Source organism: Notamacropus eugenii, chromosome 3 (genome assembly GCF_028372415.1).
Source record: "Notamacropus eugenii isolate mMacEug1 chromosome 3, mMacEug1.pri_v2, whole genome shotgun sequence".
NCBI classification, from domain to species: domain Eukaryota; kingdom Metazoa; phylum Chordata; class Mammalia; order Diprotodontia; family Macropodidae; genus Notamacropus; species Notamacropus eugenii.
Genome location: NC_092874.1, coordinates 67,511,260 through 67,530,132, shown reverse-complemented (window position 1 = coordinate 67,530,132; position 18,873 = coordinate 67,511,260). Strand labels below are relative to the sequence as shown.

Below are 18,873 nucleotides of genomic sequence, written 5' to 3'. Positions count from 1 at the left end.
GAGGAAGGGGAGAGTGACTGTCCCAGTCTAGGTTTCAGGGACTGCTGTGAATGTTTTAATATCACACCATAATTTGTTCAGTCATTCCCCAATTGATTGATAATTCGTTTTTTCCTAGATTTTTGCAAAAACAAAAAATACATGATTTAAATGTTTTTGTACAGATGAGTCTTTCCCCTGTCATTGATTTCTTTGAGTATATGTCTACTAGCTGTCACTGCACAGTTTTAGTGACGTGGAATGCATTTCCAAATTGATTTCCCAGTTGGAGCAGTTCAAAGTTTTATCAGTTATTATTTTCCTTTCCTTTTTTGGGGGTGGGACGGCACATTTTTGTCAGTATTCTAGGTTAATTTGTAATTTCTTATGGTGAAAGGCTGATGTAGTGGATAGAAAGCCAGACTCAAAATAGACAACCTATCAACTATGTATCACTCTATGTCAACTGCTATATCTGACACCCTGTTCTGTTATATGGTTCATTGTCACAAATTGACATGATTTTATTGGTGGAAATGATATATAAGAAAAGACCTTTCCATCTGCTTTGCCACTTCACGTTAAGGACCGTGGGATTTTTCCGTGACTTGCAACTGAAACCACTTCAGTAAGTGTTGTCTCCCCCATCAGAATGTAGATTCCTTTTGTATCCTTCTAGCGAAAGCATTTTGCACATAGTGAGTGCTTAATAAATGCCTATTCATTCATTGTAGACGTGTGGAGTCATTTAACCTCTCCATGATCTAGAGGTAATTCTCTCAAGTTAAAGAAAAGGTGCTGATCTGCAGGTTATAAAGGTAGTTTCATTATTTGGGAATTGACTGTACAATTGAAGTTACAGGTTTTATCCCTTTTATATGCTTATTTATGGTATTTGTATCTTCTTTTGAATATTGCCTTTCCATATCCTTTGAAATAACTCATTGTTAAATATTTGTATTAGCTCCCTATATCTCTTGGAAATTAAATCTTTATAGGAGAAATTTGCTACACAGTTTTGTGAAAATAATTTCCTTGCCTTCTATAATTTGTTTATCATAGGACCTTGAATATGTAGATCATATATCCATTTGAAACTTATTGTGGTATGTGGGGTGAGATGCTGGTCTAAATCTGATTTCTATAAGGTCACTTTCTGATTCTTCCATCAGTTTTTGTCAGATAATGAGCACTTCATGGTAGAGTTGACGTCCTTGAGTTCAAAGAATGACATGCTCAGATGTTCGCTTCTGGGCCTTGTTTATCTGATCTGTGCCATCATCATTTTTGTTTTTTAACCGGTACCATATAGCTTTGATGATTACTGCTTTGTACAGTAGTTCGAGATCTGACAGTGCTAGACTTCCCTTTCCCACTTTTTTCTACCATTTTTTTCCGTGAGTTTTTAGAACTTTTGTTGCGCTAGAATTTTGTCATTTTCTTTAGCTCTGTAAAATAACCCTATGATAATTTTGACTAGCATGGGGCTGAATCATCAAGTTAAGCTAGGTATTATAAGTTTCATTTTTTAAAGTATTAGCACAGTCTAGTATCTCTTCAGTTACTTAGGTCTGTGTTTCTCTAAGGAATATTTTAATGTGTATTCATAATCATTCCTGTATATGTCTTGTGACAGTGGTGGTCTCCCACATATTTTATACATTATACAGTAATTTTCAATGGAATTTCTTTTTCTCTCATTTTCTTTTGGGTTTTATTGGTAATATGCAGGGATGCTGATGACTTTTATGGGTCTGTTTTATATCTTACTACTTTACTGAAGCTACTGTTTCATTTAATCTTTAGTTGGATCTCAATTCTCTAAGTAAAATCAAGGTTCTTTTTAAAAGTTTAACTGAAATACTTGTCCAGAATGTATTTTTAATTTCTTTGTAAATACTGGTTGATTTTAAACACTGACTCCAAAAATGTACTTGTTATTCTGGTAGCAGAATCAAAGCATAGCACTCAAAGTGTGATACTGTAGCTTCTCAGAACATGAAACATTTTGTAACTTTATGGTTGTTTTGACCAGTACTGGAAAATGATACCAGGTACGGAATTGAAATGACAGTGAATCTCAGCATGTCTTTCTCTATAGTATTATATATTGCAGTATTTATTAAAAACAAATATTTTTACTTTCCAGAGAAATTCTTGTTTACTGTGGATTTTGGTTAATCCAGGTTGCAATACATTGTATCCAGTGCCTCAAGTTACAGTCAAATCAAAACACAAATTTTATTGTATTGTGTGGATTGTGTATAGCTTCTTCTTCAATGTCTTTGTGAACCATTGTAGATTAAATGCCAAATTTGGAGTAGGAAGACCTAAGTTCATTTCCAGCTTTCTAGCTTTGTGGCTGTTGGCAAGTCAATTAATTTATTCTTAGCCCCAGTTTACTTATCTGAAAAATGAAAATAATGTCTGAAACATCGCAAGGTTGTGAGGATCAAATCAGATGGCAGTTGTTTTTATTTGTGAGAATAGTAGTCCCTCATCTGTGTTTATGATGGATAAATATATCAATGAATGAATGAAAAAAACTTTATTAAGCATTTGACCATATTCACAGCACTGGGATGCAAATAGAAAAGAAAATGTTCTTGAAAGATGGGTTTTCTCACTATTGTTTAGCATTGACTTCCAAAAGTACAGTTGAAGTTGAAGGCACAGCTAAATAAGGATGGAAAAAGTCTGTCAATATGCACCCTGCAGGGATCTGTTTATATCTGAGTTTGACATCCCTGAGGTAGTGAATGGAGAGGGTTCACACCCCTTTCCCCCACTCGAAGAGTCTTTGTTTTCAGGTGCACATTCAGCTTATACATCTGTGCCAAATTCCTGATGGGCATCAGAGAGAGGCAGGCAGTATGAAAGTGTGAAGAAAAGGCAACCTGGGAGGTAGCAGAGGTTTGTTTTTTTTTAAATCAACTTCAGTTTTGCATAGTGTTCATGCCCACACCTTTCCTGGCATCTGTGCAGGGGCAAATAAAATCTGTTATTTTAAGTGTTGATTTGCTTTCATCTTGTGTCCATGCATCAGTACCATTTAATAGGGGCTTTGAAAAATTAATCACAAGAAGTCTGTAACTGCTGCACTATCCAAGCACAAATATGGGTGGAGAAAAAGAGTTTCCTGCTTCTTTACCCCTTTCCTCTTCAGTGATCATAACACACTTAGGTACCTCCAATTCCAAGATTCCAAGACAAATTAGTAATTAAATATGTATTATGTATAGTGTGCTCCACAGCGTGTCCTAGTGAAAAATTATTATTTCTTATAGCTTTCAGGCTTGAGTGTTCCAAGTTGTATTGCAAGAATTTTTATTACTATTTAAGATAGTAGGAGTCTTGTAAAGAAATCTTATATATAGATTAAGTCATTCATACCTTACAGGATTTTTTTTTTTTACAAGAAGATATCTTATAGAAACTTTCATCTCAGCCAAAAAATAGAGAAAAAAGTTGGCTGTGTTTTTAAATTTTTTCTCTCACTGATTCTAGAAGTTCTTCTAAACCATTAGGGTTTACAAGGCTACATCTTACAATTGCAATATTTATTTTAATGCTAGTCTTGCAGGCAGAAAGACAAATTTGCTTTGAATGTGACAGCGTCAGCTCTGTACTAATATTAAAAATTTTTCATGAGAGTTCAGTAGAAATCACTGTTCTATCCTGAAACTATTTTTAAGCCTTTAAAAAAAATGCTAGTTTCCCTTATAGCCACCTGCAACATTCTGTGCAAATGCATGTGTTCATTTTCTCTAAAGTCGTTTTGTTTTTCAGTTTGGCATGGGTACAGTATCTGAGTGGCTTTGCTCTTCTTTCAAAGAGCTATACTGTAGTTATGCTTTATTAATCAGTGCTAACTGTAAAGCCTTTGCTTTGGGTTAATTTTAACACATTTTTCTAGGACTGTATTTAACAGGTTATATAGAAGGGACAAGAGCAGTATTGTATAATTTAAATCTACTAGTAATCCATAACCTTTCTTTAAATAACTAAAATGTTTTGTCCAGAGCTACTAAGAAGCCACATCACTGTCCAGTTTAAATTTCTATTTCTATTTTCCCCCTCTGCCCTTGGAAGAAGTAGAGATGCTCAGTTAAGTCAGCAGAAAAAGCACAGCAGATGTCCTACATAATTAGCTTTCAGAGAATCAAGACTGTGTGTTTATGTATTAATAGAATACTAACAAGAATAAGCACAATTATAAGTGTATTTTGAAACTTTAACCTATATTTAAATTTATCCTCTGATTATTTTATGGTTCGTGAGGACATGTCAGAAGACTTCATACCAAGTGCTAGAGGATAATCTCTCTAAAGGCTGGAATTTCAAAAATTCAAAGCCATCAAAATATGAGGTCCCTGGGGATTTCATTTGAATATGCGTTTATTAGATCGCACATATGCAAATATATTTTTGTCATTGAAATATGCCAGCAAACTTTTTTCTTATGGGAAATTATTCATTTAAGTTTAAAATAGTGGGTTTAAGTTGTTGAGAAATCCAAATTTGTGTATCCTCTGTTATTTTAATTTCTTTTGACTTGTTAGGACTTATAAAATGTACATACCTTGTTTAGCACTTCAGGCTTTTTTGTTTGTTCGTTTGTTTGTTTTAGGTGTTAGGGCAGAATGGGGAGAATGTATAGTGCATCTCAGTCCTCTGAATCTCTGGTAGCTGGCACAAGGTATTTAGGTTGTGAAGGGTTAACAGGATCATCAGGAGTAATCAGACTTTTTGCCAGAAAGGGGAAACAGATACTAAGGATACATGCATCTGAGGCTAACTCCTGTTGATTGCTTCCAAGATGAGTGATGAGACAGCTTTACAGGAAAATGTTCCGTCTATAGAAGACATTTTAAATGCTTGATAGGTGGAACAAGAAGCAGTATTGTAAGAGATTTCGTTTCATTTTTTTTGCGTAAGCACCTGTTGTGTATGTTAGTCCCTGAGAGAGATGCAGAGTTTTTAGATTTGGCCCCTTCTCATCTTGAGCTAAGCATCTAGAGTGTTTGCATGCCAAACTTTTAAAAAGGTAGAGGATAGTTAATTTATGTAAACTTTTGAAATTTTAAGTTCCATTAGTATAATTGATTCTTGCTGTGATAAAATTCATTTTCTGACCATTTGCTTTGTTTTTAAAAATATGTATTACCTCTTTCTTTTGCCTTTTCTGGATTTTTCTCTCCCTATTCTGAAGATAAGTAGTTAATGTCTAGGTGTTGCTGTCACATTAACACTTTTCTTGCAAGATCACCTGAAGTGTTAATGTGTTTTCCAGTTTCCAAATGGTGCTAATCTGCTTTACAACCTTCTGTCTTAAAGAAGTGTGAGACAGTTAAGCACAACACACAGGAGTGCTGCTGGCACAGGTTCACTCTTGATCTGGTCAGATAGGAAAGACACTAAAAAGGGATTAATAATCTTACTTTAGTCTAGTTTTCTCAGAAGAAGATTGCTGGTAATGAGAGCACAAACTCCTACAGCATTCCCTAATTACCCTTCTCTCAGGGGCTGCTGAGAAGGGGGGAGCAACTACCCTTATGTCTTGATGGGGTCAGTTGAGATAGGCGCAACTTGTGTTGCTTCCCCTGAATCCCCTCAAGCCTCATTGGGAGCCAGTTGAGGCAAACACAGATTCCCCCCAAGCCTTGATGGCTGATCAAGGCACACATAGCATTCCAGCTTGTTCATTTAACCCTAAGGTTCCCCATAGACTGACCGGTGACCACCTGCTTGCAACAAAGAAGGCATATTGCCAATAATAATCTCGCAAGTTTACATCACCTCATCTCTGTATCTTATTGTGCAACTGCAGTGGATGTTCATATTATTCATCATTATATAATGCTACACAAGCATAGTGGAGATGTTTTGAACCGTAATTGTGGGAACTCATGTCTAATACTGGGAACAAGAGATTTTTATGGCTATGGATCCTGGGAAACTAAACTCTAAGAAATAATAACAAAAGTCCACTTTACACACACTAAAATCCACTTTACTTACACCAAAATTCACTTTATGTATGAGTCTGTGAGTTTTGCAGCTAAACTTGAAATTAAACAAAATTAATACCACAGATGTAAATTAGACAAAACCACTATATTGTGGTGTTGTGGCAAAGAACTGGTTTAGTGTTGGAGGCTCTGAGTTTGAATGCTGATGGGAAGAGGGGGCTGGGCAAGATAAACTCTTAGACTCACTTTTCCTACCTCTAAATTGAGTGAATTAGAGTAGATAACCCTTCTAACTTTAAATCTAATGAGTTAGTAAAATGTCCAAAAGCACAGTAAAATAAATGTAAATACTTAGGTATACATGTTGGTGTGGTGGAAAGAATGCTGATTCCAGAGTCAGATGATTTGAGTTCAGATCCCCCCTCTGATGGTTATTACTGTTTGAACTTGGACAAGTCACTTAACTCTCATTCCTACTCTCCCCTAGAACTCCCCAACTCAGTTTCTTAAACTGTAAAACTTGGCAATTGGCCTAGATGACTTCTGTGGTCCTTTCCAGTTCTCCATGTAGATTTATTAACCTATGAGGAAAAGTAAGATTTATTTAAAACCTCTAACTGTATATTAACTTTGGTATCTTTCAGGATGAATGCCAGTCATTCAGTTAATAAACATTTTTTAAGACCCTGTTCCATGGACCCAGGCACTGTTGGAAGAGCTAAGATACAAAAAGAGGAAACAGACAGTCCCTGCTTGCAAGGATTGCACAGTCCAATATGGGAGACAGCATGCAAGCAGATATACAAACTAGCTGTGTTCAGGACAAATATGAAATATTTAACAGAAGGAAAGCACTGGTATTCAAAAAATTTTTTTAAATTTAATTTTCCCTCCAATTGCATGTAAAAAAAAATACTTTAACATTTGTTTTAAAATTTTGAGTTCCAAATTCTTTCTCTCTCCCTCCCACCTTGAGAAGGCAAGCAATTTGGCATAGATTATGCACATGCAAGTCACACAAAGTATTTCCATGTCAGTCATGTTGTGAAAGAAAACAGTGAAAAAGTAAAAAACACCCCAAGAAAAAATAAAGAAGTAAAGTAAAGAAAAAGTATGCTTTGATCTGCATTCATACTCCATCAGTTCTTTCTTTGGAGATTTTTCATCAAATTGTCTTGGATCATTATATTACAGAGAAAATGGCTAAGTCATTCACAGTTGATCATTACAATATTGCTGTTACTGTTTACAGTATTCTCCTGGTTTTGCTCATTTCAATTACATCAGCTCATGTAAGTCTTTGCAGGTTTTTTTGAGAGCCTCCTGCTTATCATTTCTTATAGCACAATAATATTCCATCACAATCATATACAACAATTTGTTCAGCCATTTCCCCAATTGATGAGCATCCTCCAATTTCCAGTTCTTTGTCACCACTAAAAGATCTGCTATAAATAGCATAAAAATAGTTCATATGGGTCCTTTTCCTTTTTGTTTTTTTATCTCTGAGGAATACAGATCTAGTAGTGAGATTGCTGATTCAAAGGATATGCATGGTTCTGTAGCCCTGTGAATGTAGTTCCAAATTGTTTTATTGAATAGTTGAATCAGTATATGAGGAAGGCATTAGTATTAAGAGGGGCTGGTGAAGGCTTTTTGTAAAAGGTGGGATTTTAGTTGGGACTTAAAGGAAACCTGGGAAGTCAGTAGCCGGGATGAAGGAGGGAGAGTTTTGCAGGTCTGGAGGACATGCCTGGAGCCAAGAGATGGAGTGACTTAATGTTTGTGGAATGGCTAGAAAGCCATTGTCACTGGATGGAAGAGTATTTGTTGGGTAATGAGGTGTAAGAAGACTAGAAAGTAATGGGTATGTTTGCTTTAAATTGTAACTAGCTTTTTAAAAAATATTAAAGCATTTTTAGTCCACAGAATTTTACTAAATAGATAGCTCCTTAACAGGTTTAAAGTAATCAGCCAGCAGCAGACATATCAGACATTGTGATGGGAAAACTTGATTCCAAGCATACGTTAAAAACCCAGCCTATCCAGTGCTATGTAAACAAAAGCTGAAGATACTAATTTGAATGGGATGGTAGAAGTGTGGGGTAGCCAGTTGCAAGTCCTGTTTTGCCCAAGAACTTTCTGGCTTCTTTACATCAACCTCTTGAGGGGACATTTAGTTATATCCTTTATCTTGGAATTATAACAACAGTGCCATGGGAAGTGGCTTTGCTGTGCTTCCTGAGTAGTGTGAAAGAAAGTTCTTTATGATATTTAGTTTGACTACTTAATTCATTCAAACTCTTTCCTCTTTGGAGTCAAAGTTAGATGTGCTGAATTGGAAAAGATCACTTGTCAGAACTAAGAAGAAACTTTTGGTCTCTTCCTCTTCTCAATTTAGACAACTGAGAATCTGGACTGGGAATTTGGAATGGAAACTTTATTTGCATACTTTCTCCTCTCCTACTGCACTGCTTCAGTTTTCCCCGTTGGTGAATAAGAAATTCTGTAAGGATTCTTGAGGAGGGAAAAGTCATAGGAACAGTTTGGAATGTCACTAAGGAAAATTGGAAATGGTAGCAAAGTCTTGTTGCTTGCTTCTTATTTCTATTTAGACAAGTAACTTTTTTGAGGGGGAAGGTGCAGAATTTAAAATGGTATTGTTATAGTTTCTTTTTATGGTCATGCATAATCATCTCTCTAAACCTTTTTGCTTTCTCTGTCTCTCCCTGTCTCCCTATCTCTCTGTCTCGGTCTCTCTCTCAATGGGTTTCCCAGTGTATAGCTCTTGAGCAGTCTTGCAGAAAAAGATTTTGAATAAAAAAGAAAATAGTAATGATTTGCCTCTCTAAGTCTGTATCTGAAATAGACCATTACATATTACATACTTAGCTTAATTTCTGAGTTACTTTCCTCTCTACTTAACCCTCAAAATTATGTACATTTCAATGATTATGCCAGTTTAATGACCTTGCTATTCCTTTGACTTACCTCAATAACTTTCTAATTTTCTCATGATTCTGTTCTTTATTATTGAAGGAATTAAACTTAAGAGTTTTTAGTCCTATCACAGTCTCTGTATATTCAGTATGTTTTGGTGTCCCAGGCCCTTCAAACCTAATAGTGCTGTTGTATAGTTCAGTCATTTCAGTGATATCTGCCTCCTCATGATCCCATTTGGGGTTTTCTTGGAAAAGATACTAGAGTGGTTTGCCATTTCCTTCTCCAGCTCATTTTACATATGAGGAAACTGAGGCAAGCAGAGTTAAGTGATCTGAAGGTTGCACATATTCTCCTTTATTCAGTCTGCAGTGAGTACCTAGTTTGTAAATAGATGGTCAGCATATATGCTTCAATTAAAAGTCAATCTCTAGTTTATCTCTAGTTTCTGATTTGGAAACCAGGCAGGTAAGAATGTGTCTGGCAGTTTAAAGTGAACCCATGTCAGAATCATGAACAGAAACAAAGATTATTCTCTGATTCTTGAAATTTCATGCTGCTCTAGAGAGGAGATGTGTTCTAATGCCGTTATAGCACCTTATGTATAAAATCACAAAGCCAAATCTCTGTTGTATTAGTCTGAGTGGAAAACTGTTGTTTTTTCCCTCAACTTAACCTCTTTTTATTTATTTATTTATTTATTTATTTAATTTAATTTTTAACATTCATTTTCACAAAATTTCTCAAATTAACTTCTGATAGATTATCTGTAACATAGAAATTGTTGCTTCTTTTTGGTACCCTCTTTTGTTTATAGTTTGCTAGGAGCCTTTCATGTTAGAAAGTTCCATATCCAGTGGAACCAATCAGATGCACCTGAAGCCAGGGAATTCTAAGAGGGAAAAATAAAGAGGAAGAGCATTCCAGGTATGGCAGGATGACCATTGAAAAGTCCACACTCTGGAGATGGAGTGCAAGGAACAATAAGAAGGCGAGTTTCATGATATTGTAAGGTGTATGTATAAGGGAGAATTGGAAGAAGATTTAAAAAGGAAGAGGCCAAATTGTAAAGGGTTGTTTTGTATTTTTAATTTTTATTTATTGGGAGGGGGGGGAGGTGCTAAGTGATTTGCCCAGGGTCACACTGCTAGTAAGTGTTTAAGACTGGACCTCCTGACTCCAGGTGCTCTATCCACTGTGCCACCTAGCTGCTCCCTGTAAAGGGTTTTAAAACCAAATAGAGGATTTTATATTTCCTCTACTGAAGTTTCCTTGGAAGGGTAGACTGGGAATGAGGGAGTAACACAGTCAGATCTGTGCTTTAGGAAGATCACTTTGACAGCTGGGTGGAGAAGGAACTGAAATGGAGAAAGAGAGGCAGCTGGTGATACAAGACCAGAGATGAGGAAAGAGGTTAGGACTGGATATGTAGATCTGGGGATCATCTACATGGAAATTATACCCATGAGTGCCAGTGAGATCACTAAGGCAGATAGTGAGTTCCAAATTGTCTCTTCCCCTCCTGTCCCTTCCACCTCCATGAGATGGCAAGCAGTTTGATATAGGTTATACATACACAGTCATATACAACATATTCCATATTAGTCATGTTGTAAAAGAAAACAGACACTCCCTTTCCCAGAAAAAACCCATGAAACAATAAAGAAAATAAAAAATAATATGCTTTAATCTTCATTCAGACCCCATCAGTTCTTTCTCTGGAGGTGAATAACATTTTTCATTATAAGTCCTTCAAAATTGTCTTGGATCTTTGCATTGCTGAGAATAGCTTAAATCATTCACAGTTGATCATTATACAGTATTGCTGTTACTGTGTACAAGTGTTCTTCTGGTTCTGCTTGCTTCACTCAGTTCACATAAATCTTAACAGGTTTTTCCTGAAAGCGTCTTGGTCATCAATTCTTACAGCAAAATAGTATTCCTTCACAATCTCATAAGACAACTTGTTCAGCCATTCTCCAGTTGATGAGCATCCTGTCAATTTCAAGTTCTTTGCCACCACAAAAAGAGCTGCTGTAAATATTTTTGTTCATATGGGCCCTTCTCTCCCTCCATTCCCTTCTTATTTTTTTTTTAACCCCTTGGTATTCAGATCTAGTAGTGGTATTGCTGGACAATAGGTATGCATACTTTTTTTTATCCCTTTGAGCCTAGTTTGAACTTGTTCTCCAAAATAGTTAGATCAGTGCACAGTTCCAGCAACAATGCATTAGTTTCCAGTTTTCCCACATCCCCTCCAATATTTGTCATTTTCCTTTTCTGTTATTTTAGCCAATCCAATAAATATGATGTGGTACCTCAGAGTTGTTTTTAATTTATATTTCTTTAATCAACGGTGACTTAGAGTTTTTTTATATGGTTATAGATAGCTTTGATTTCTTCATCTGAAAACTGCCTGGTCATATCCTTTGACTATTTTTTAATTGAGGAGTGACTTGTAGTCTTATAAATTTGATTCAGTTCTCTATATATTTAAAAAAATGATGCCTTTATCAGAGAAACTTGCTGTAAATTGTCCTTACCCTCCCCCCAAAGTTTTCTGCTTTCCTTCTAATCTTGGCTGCATTGGTTTTGTTTGTGCAAAACCTTTTCATTTAATTTGATCAGAATTATCCATTTTTCATCCCATAATACCCTCTGTCTCTTGTTTGGTCATAAATTTTTCTGTTATCCATAATCTGACAGATAAATTATTCCTTGCTTTCCTAATTTGTTTATGGTATCACCCTTTATGTCTAAATCATATACTCATTTTGACCTTTACTTGGTATACATTGTGAGCTGTTGGTCTATGTCTAGTTTCTATTAAACCGTTTTCCAGTTTTCCCAGCAGTTTTTGTCAAATAGTGAGTTGTTGTCCCAAAAGCTGGGATCAGAAAAAAGCATTTATCAAGCACTAGTTTATTATGGTCATTACCTGCTATGTATTGTGTACCTACTCTTTTCCTCTGGTCCACTACTCTTATTCCTTAATCAGTACCAGATTGTTTCAATGATTATTGCTTTATAATACAGCTTGAGGTCTGGAACTGCTAAACCATCCTCCTTCACATTTTTTTTTCATTAATTTCCTTGATATTCTTGACATTTTGTTCTTCCAGATGAATTTTGTTATTTTTTCTAGCGTTATAAAAATAAATTTTTGGTAGCTTGATTGGTTTGGCTCTGAATATGTAAATTAATTTAGGTAGAATTGTCATTTTTATTATATTGGCTTGGCCTGATCACGAGCAATTAATAATTTTCCATTTGTTCAGATCTGATTTTATTTGTGTGAAAAGTGTTTTGCAGTTTTGGTTTTGTCTTGGCAGGTGGAGTCCTAAGTATTTTATATTGTTTATAATTATTTTAGATGGAGTTTCTCTTATACAGCTTTATTTTTTAGCCTTACCTATTATTGATCTAGTATATTATACTTTGCACCTAGACTGGGCTACTCTTTTCCTCCTGTTTTTGACCTGTCTATTCCTTGTTTTTCCTCTTTATCTTCCTAGTCACCCGTGCTCCTAACCGGTGTCATCTTTGTGTCATTTTTGACTCTCCCTCTCAGTCCATAGTCTATTGCGAAATCTAACATTGGCAGCATCTCATATAAGATTCCTTCTGTCCTCTGACATTGCTTCTGCTGGTGTAGCCTTCGTTGCCTTACATACCTGGATTTTACAGTAGCTTTCTGATTTTTCTTGCTGCCTCAAGTTTCTCCTCATCTTTCACTCAAGCTGTCATTGTTCTTCCTAAAGCATGGGTCTGGCTACGTTCCCTATGCCATAAACTCCAATAATTTCCTGTTACCTCCATGATCAAGTACAAAATCCTGTGTTTGTCATTCAAAGCCCTTCTTAACTAGGCCCCTTTCAGCCTTTCCAGTTCTCTTAGATTTTATTTTTCCTCTTTTACTCTCTCATCCCACAATGTTTCTTTTAGACCATTGACCCAGGCTATACTGTTCTTTAAACCAGGCATTTCATTTACCAGTTCCATGCATTTTAATTGACTGCTCCCAAAGCCTGGAATTCTCTTCCTCCTTATCTTCATGTCCTATCTTTTCTAGCTTTCTTCAAGTATGAACTAAAAATCCTCTTTCTGCAGCAATCCCTTCCCAATCCCCTTTAATGCCAGGGCCTTCCCTCTGTTGATTATTTCCAACGTCTTTATCTTGTTTGTATATAGTTTTTTGCATGTTGCATCCCTCATTAGACTGTGAGATCCCTGAGAGCCCTGACTTGTTTTTCCCTTTCTTTGTATCCTTTGTGCTTAGCACAGTACCCGGCATAGGACAGGAGCTTAATTTGTTGATTAACACATGAACTGTTTTATCCTATACCCATTCATCCCCTATCTCAGCAATGAAGGGACCTATCTCAGCAATGAAGGGACGGATCCACATTTTCTCAACTCTACTCTTCTAAGTTTAGTTATGGTAATTAGACATCATTATACACCATTTTCATGACATCCTTCTCCTGGCATACCTCTTAAAAATCTCTAGAGGCTCCCTATTTAACCTGCTGCATCAGAAATTACAATGATCAGATGGGAAGGTATGGAAAATAGTTTGTTGTGCTGGGCACATGGATGATGCTAAATAAATACTTTAGAGTCACAGAATTTCAGAAGTGAGAATTTGAAAATTATTTAGCTCCATACTTTATTTCACAGGCTAGGACATGAGATTCATACAGGTTAAGTACTTGCTGCAAATAACAAACCTTTCAAGATTCTCACTTGCATGGTGGAATTACTAGAATTTTTTTTGCCTTTGATCATTTCTATTGTTTTTAGAATCTGAGAACCTCTTAGAAAGGAAACATACTTTCCAGAAATTATTTCTATGGCTTAAATCTTTCAAAATATAATGTGCTTTTAATCGCTTTGTCTTTATTCAGTTGTACTTTGGGAAATAGCTGTGTGAGCTTGTGTTCGGAGTCACAGATATCTAATGCACTGGAAGAGGCCTATAGCTTATAATGTATTTGTACTTTGCCATGTAAACTTGATCAAATAGGTACCATATGTGATGTTCAGAATTTTTTTAATTGTTCTAGAGTATAGCTAAAAACTATACTTTTTGGCACATCCATGAATATTTTGAAGAAAGAAAACATTTCTTTACATTTAAGGATTTTTAAATAGATTTTAGGTGAAAGTATTTATTCTAGTAGAACTTTGATTTTTTTTCATTTCTCCTCAAATAAATGGCAGACTGAATGGGCAACTTTTAAATGGAACTTTCTTTCTTTGTTCAATTTCAAATATAGACTGTGGACATTCATAAAGAAAAAGTGGCTCGGAGAGAGATAGGCATTTTGACAACAAATAAGAATACATCCAGAACTCACAAAATAATAGCACCTGCAAATATGGAACGTCCTGTAAGGTACATTCGAAAACCTATAGACTATACAGTACTGGATGATGTGGGCCATGGTGTTAAGGTAAGCATTTCTGTAGACTCCTTGTATTAGTTTATATGTTGTTTGGAATTTTAAGATGATACAGGTTACAGTGATAGTTTTAATAGAAAATTATTAACAATAATTTCATGGGTAGCATGAAATATAGAATATTTTTGAGAGCAATTCACCAATTTGATTGACTAGCTATATTAATTTACTTTGGGTTAAGTTGCTATTGTGGTTCCAATATTTATGAGTTTAATTTTGCCTTGGATTACTTGTCAAATACACATTTAAAAAATAAATGATGGCTCATTTTTATGACAAAGGGGCCTCTGTAGCTTTTCATTTGTTGTGCCAGTTTTTTGCCCTTCTTCAGTATTTTTTTGCATTGCTAAGGAAACATGGTGATATGATAGATGCATCACATGAATTATTCATATACCTTACCTTCCTTTCCTTTTAGCAAAAAAAAAATTTAGGGGAGAGAGTATTGGAATGAACTCCCTTGCCATCCATACACATTTCTTTGGGGGAAAATCAAAATCAAAATTTGGTGCCCAAAGGATTAAGTTTCTGATAAATTGTTAATCATATTATGGCATTTCAAAGGAGAATGGTTTTTGCCAAGCTTTGCTCAGGATAGAATAGCCCTATGTAATTTTAGAGCCTTTTCCTACAGGGATTTTTTTTTTTTTTGCTTTGATTTCCAGGTGATTAGGTCAGACCAGATTAAATTTTTTCAGGGGCTGTATATTTTCTTCTAGAACTGGTTGCTTAACTACTAGGCTGGGAGCCTTTGGTAGAGTTTGAAAACTTATCTGGTAGATTTCCTGTTTTATTTCCTCAATCACATGTAGTTTGTCAAGATTTCCAGTGGGTATTCCCAAAGCCGGCAGTGAGTATTACTGTGTCCCTCCTTCTGCACAGTATTTTCCCTGCCCTAACTTAGGGATCACCAGCACTCTTGACCACCACTACCACTATACTATGCACCTCAATGTGTTAGAAGAGTGAAAAGTCACTCCTCACAGAAAGTTGGGGATCCACAGCTGTAATGTCCTTTTCAATACTTTTATTTGCAGCACCTTCTATCCCTTATCCCCCTTCAACCATGAATAGCTGATGTCTGTCCTCACCTACTCCTTCCCCATTGATGCTTATATATCTGTATGATGACATGAAAGCTTAGAGCTGGTAGTTTATAATTCCCACCTTTTGATAATTGTTTCTCTTGATGATGCAGTCTGATGTCTTTGTATTTAATAGTAGTGTGATTAGGACTTTAGATGTAGAATCTAAATAGAATGGAGAATCCACATTCTATTTATATCATTTTAGGCTTTTAGGTAAAAATTTTACCTTGTATAGAAACTGGAATTGATCTTCTCACTCTCCAATAAATTACTCGTTTCTTGTTGTCCTTGACCAGAAGTTCTTTTTGTTTTGATAAACTGGAGGTCTTAAATTATCTGCTTGCATCAGTTAAAAAAACTCATTATAGAAATGAGTGCTTTCTGTAAATCTGAAGTGGGATGATTTATCGAATATTTTTGATATATATATTTTATTGACTGACTCAAACTGTATTAGCCCTGTAGGTATTATTTTATGTTGTACTTGACTCTTCTATCATGTAGTCAGATTTGCATTTGAAAACTTCCATGTAAAGATAAGTAATTTGCAGTAACTCTGAAGTACATCACCTGTCTGTCGCCATTGTATTCAGTTTGAGGTTAATATATTTCAGAACTGCACCATGTATTAAAGAGCTCACTTCTTCCTTATTGAAGTAGGTTCAATTAAAAACACTTTCAATGAGACTCTTATGTTAATTGTAGGGAGAGACACAAAATGTAGGGATGATGTCGTCATGAGATCACAGATCATAAGCTCAAAAGAAGAGCCTCAAAGCTAGTCTTAATCCTTCTTTGTACAGTCGAGGGAACTGAGGCCTGGGTAGGTTAACAGTTTTGCCCCAGATGATGCAAGTAGGATCAGAAGTGAATCTTGAAACCAGGGCCCCTGACTGTAGAGCCCAAGCCTTTTCCATTGTACCATAATGCTGTAATTCTACCCCTCAGAGAAAAATTATTGTCTCTATGGAAGGGATAGAATATATAGTTGGAACAGAAAACAGTGTATAAGTAAATAAGAGAGGCTCAAATAAAGTGAAGTGGGGTTGGGAGGAGCAGACATTTTTAACTGAGCTGGAGACTGCATTTAAGCTAGGCTAATTTGGACGGCTAGGAAACTCAGCAGGTTAAGGGAAGGCTGCTTGAGAAGAGTGGGCAGATATCGTGTAGGAAGTGAAATGTGGGCAGTGGATGGAGCAGAGCAGTTTACTTTCTGATTCTTTCAGCTTGTCATGCAAGTAGCACCTCCTTTCTTTTTTGTTCCTGCTCTTTTGTTGTTTTGTCCAGTTTCCATTTTCCTGAAAGTTAATTTTAAGCTGTCCTCAGTATTGAGAGCTCACTATTGATAAATATAAAGAGCAGAAAACAGATGCTAATCAAACAGATGTTGATAAATCCGCTGTTCCCCTCTTCAGAAAACCAAACTAAACAAAAAAAACCCAAAGCCACAACATTTTTTTCATTTAATGATGTTTATGTTTAAACTTGGGGAGTAACTAACAATAAACACTTAAATTCTTTTTATGTTCATTTTTATTCATAAAATAGATTCACTGTTTGAATAATTACTCCTTTTTATATACCTCGAACTCTTTATTTAGGCAGAAAAAGTATCTATAAGAAACAGATGCCTTTGGAATTTAAAGCCCTTGACAACCTGACCCCATCCTGTCATTCTAGCCTCATATATCTTATATATATCTTGTTTATATTACTGCACTCTCTGGTCTGGCAAAACTGATCATCTTAAATATTCTTCATACATAGAACTCCATTTTCTGTTCCTAGCCTTTGGCTTTGCCTAGGGTGCATTTCTTATCCCTGCCCAGTTTCTGTAAGAAGACTTTTGTGAATCTCCTTAGCTACTAGTGCCCTCCCCATTACCTTGAGTCTTTATTTTCCTGTATACGTGAAAACACATAAGACAGTATGTAAGCATTTATACATATGTATGTATAAATAGAGAAAGAAAATCTGTCTTTCTTGATGGATGATAAGCTCCTCAAGGAACTTGACTATTTAGTATGTACTTACAAATTCTTATTGATTGGTTGAACAAATACATAATTTCTTTTTAAATCTGAGGGAGCTAGAAACTATTCTGAATAAGTGTTTTCCCTCCTGACATTCTTATTCCCAGGCCTTTCCTCCTAAGGGAATAAAAAGACTCTTAAGAACATTTTTTCCCATGGAAAATACTCAGTGAAATAAATTTAAGGTGAAGATCATTTGTGAGCTGTTGAATTTTGTAGGGTCCTAGTTGACTGAAAATCAGTCATTAAAAAATCAATATTCTTTAGTGCAAGTAAACTACAGAAGCTAATTAAAAAATTTGTTATACCCTCCTCTTAAATTATATCATTATTTTGAGCTCTTGTTGAGCTCCAAGCTGTTTTGGAAAATGAAATGAATCAGAAATTTTCAATTAAGACACTTTATTTTGCTTCAGCAGTTACCTTAAAATAGGATATTTCTGTAAGAAATTTCTAGTTGGAATTTATCAGGGAATAAATTTGGTCAGGCTGTGTGATCCAAGGCAATAATATACTTTACTATCATTTACAGTAAAGTATAAAACTTTACACAGTTGCATAATATTTGTAGATCTGTTTTGGTAAAGGGAGTTTCCTCTCTAGGGAGTTCCCCATACCAGTGATATCACAGGTTCTGACTAAAAATATCAGTCATTCAGCAAACATTTATTAAGTACCTGCTGGGTGCCAGGTATTGTGCTAGATGTTGGTGATTAAAAAAAATAAAACAATCTTTAATGTGGAGATTGACATAAATGAGCATATAAATAGAATAAACATAAAAATACTTAAATACCAGATTTGGGATGGGGGAGATAAACATTTTGGGGGTTTGCAACATATGTATAGTTTTTTTAAGGTAAACAATGTTAACCCTATTGATATGTTGTATGAAGCACATAATTTTTATAGCCTTATCCAATGTAAGAAATTGATCATTTTAAAATACATGGTTATGTAGGGGTAAATAAATTTGATTTCTACTATTTAGAGAATGGAGCATCTTTTTTCATCACCTAAAAAAATAGTTATATACTAATGGGAATGAACTCTGGGAAAGGAATTTAATCTGATACTTTGGTTTACTTTCCCCCCCCTTCATTATATAAATGTTTATTATTGTCAGTGCTTAGATATTGTAAGCCTGTTAAAAAAATCAAAAGAGCCCATGTGTTTTTTTGGGCGAGTATTTTATCTGAATCCAAACATGATTCAATGTCTTGTGTTAAAATATTCAACTTTCTCTATTCAGCATTCTCTTGATGAACAATGATGTTTGAGTCACCTGTAAGTTATCCTTAAGATTAAAAAAAGGCATGAATATCAAATATAGGTTCCATAATGCATTCACTTCATTAGCACAGAAATAATGCTTGGTGCATCTCAATGAAACAAG

At 35.4% G+C, this 18,873-nt stretch overlaps 1 protein-coding gene across 12 annotated transcripts in view; it reads left to right on the top strand.

The window, feature by feature from the left end:
* The window catches only part of ABI1 (abl interactor 1), a 106,816-nt gene that overhangs the window by 60,509 nt on the left and 27,434 nt on the right, over window positions 1-18,873 (top strand). For 8 of the 12 annotated variants that reach the window (XM_072651781.1, XM_072651776.1, XM_072651774.1 and 5 more), the window contains exon 3: window positions 14,171-14,347. The exons of 3 other annotated variants lie outside the window; for them this stretch is intronic. In XM_072651781.1, the coding sequence (XP_072507882.1) occupies window positions 14,171-14,347 (177 nt within the window). Of the gene's footprint in view, window positions 1-9,740; window positions 9,883-14,170; window positions 14,348-18,873 lie in introns of those variants that run through there. One more of the 12 variants, XM_072651778.1, reaches the window with a different exon arrangement.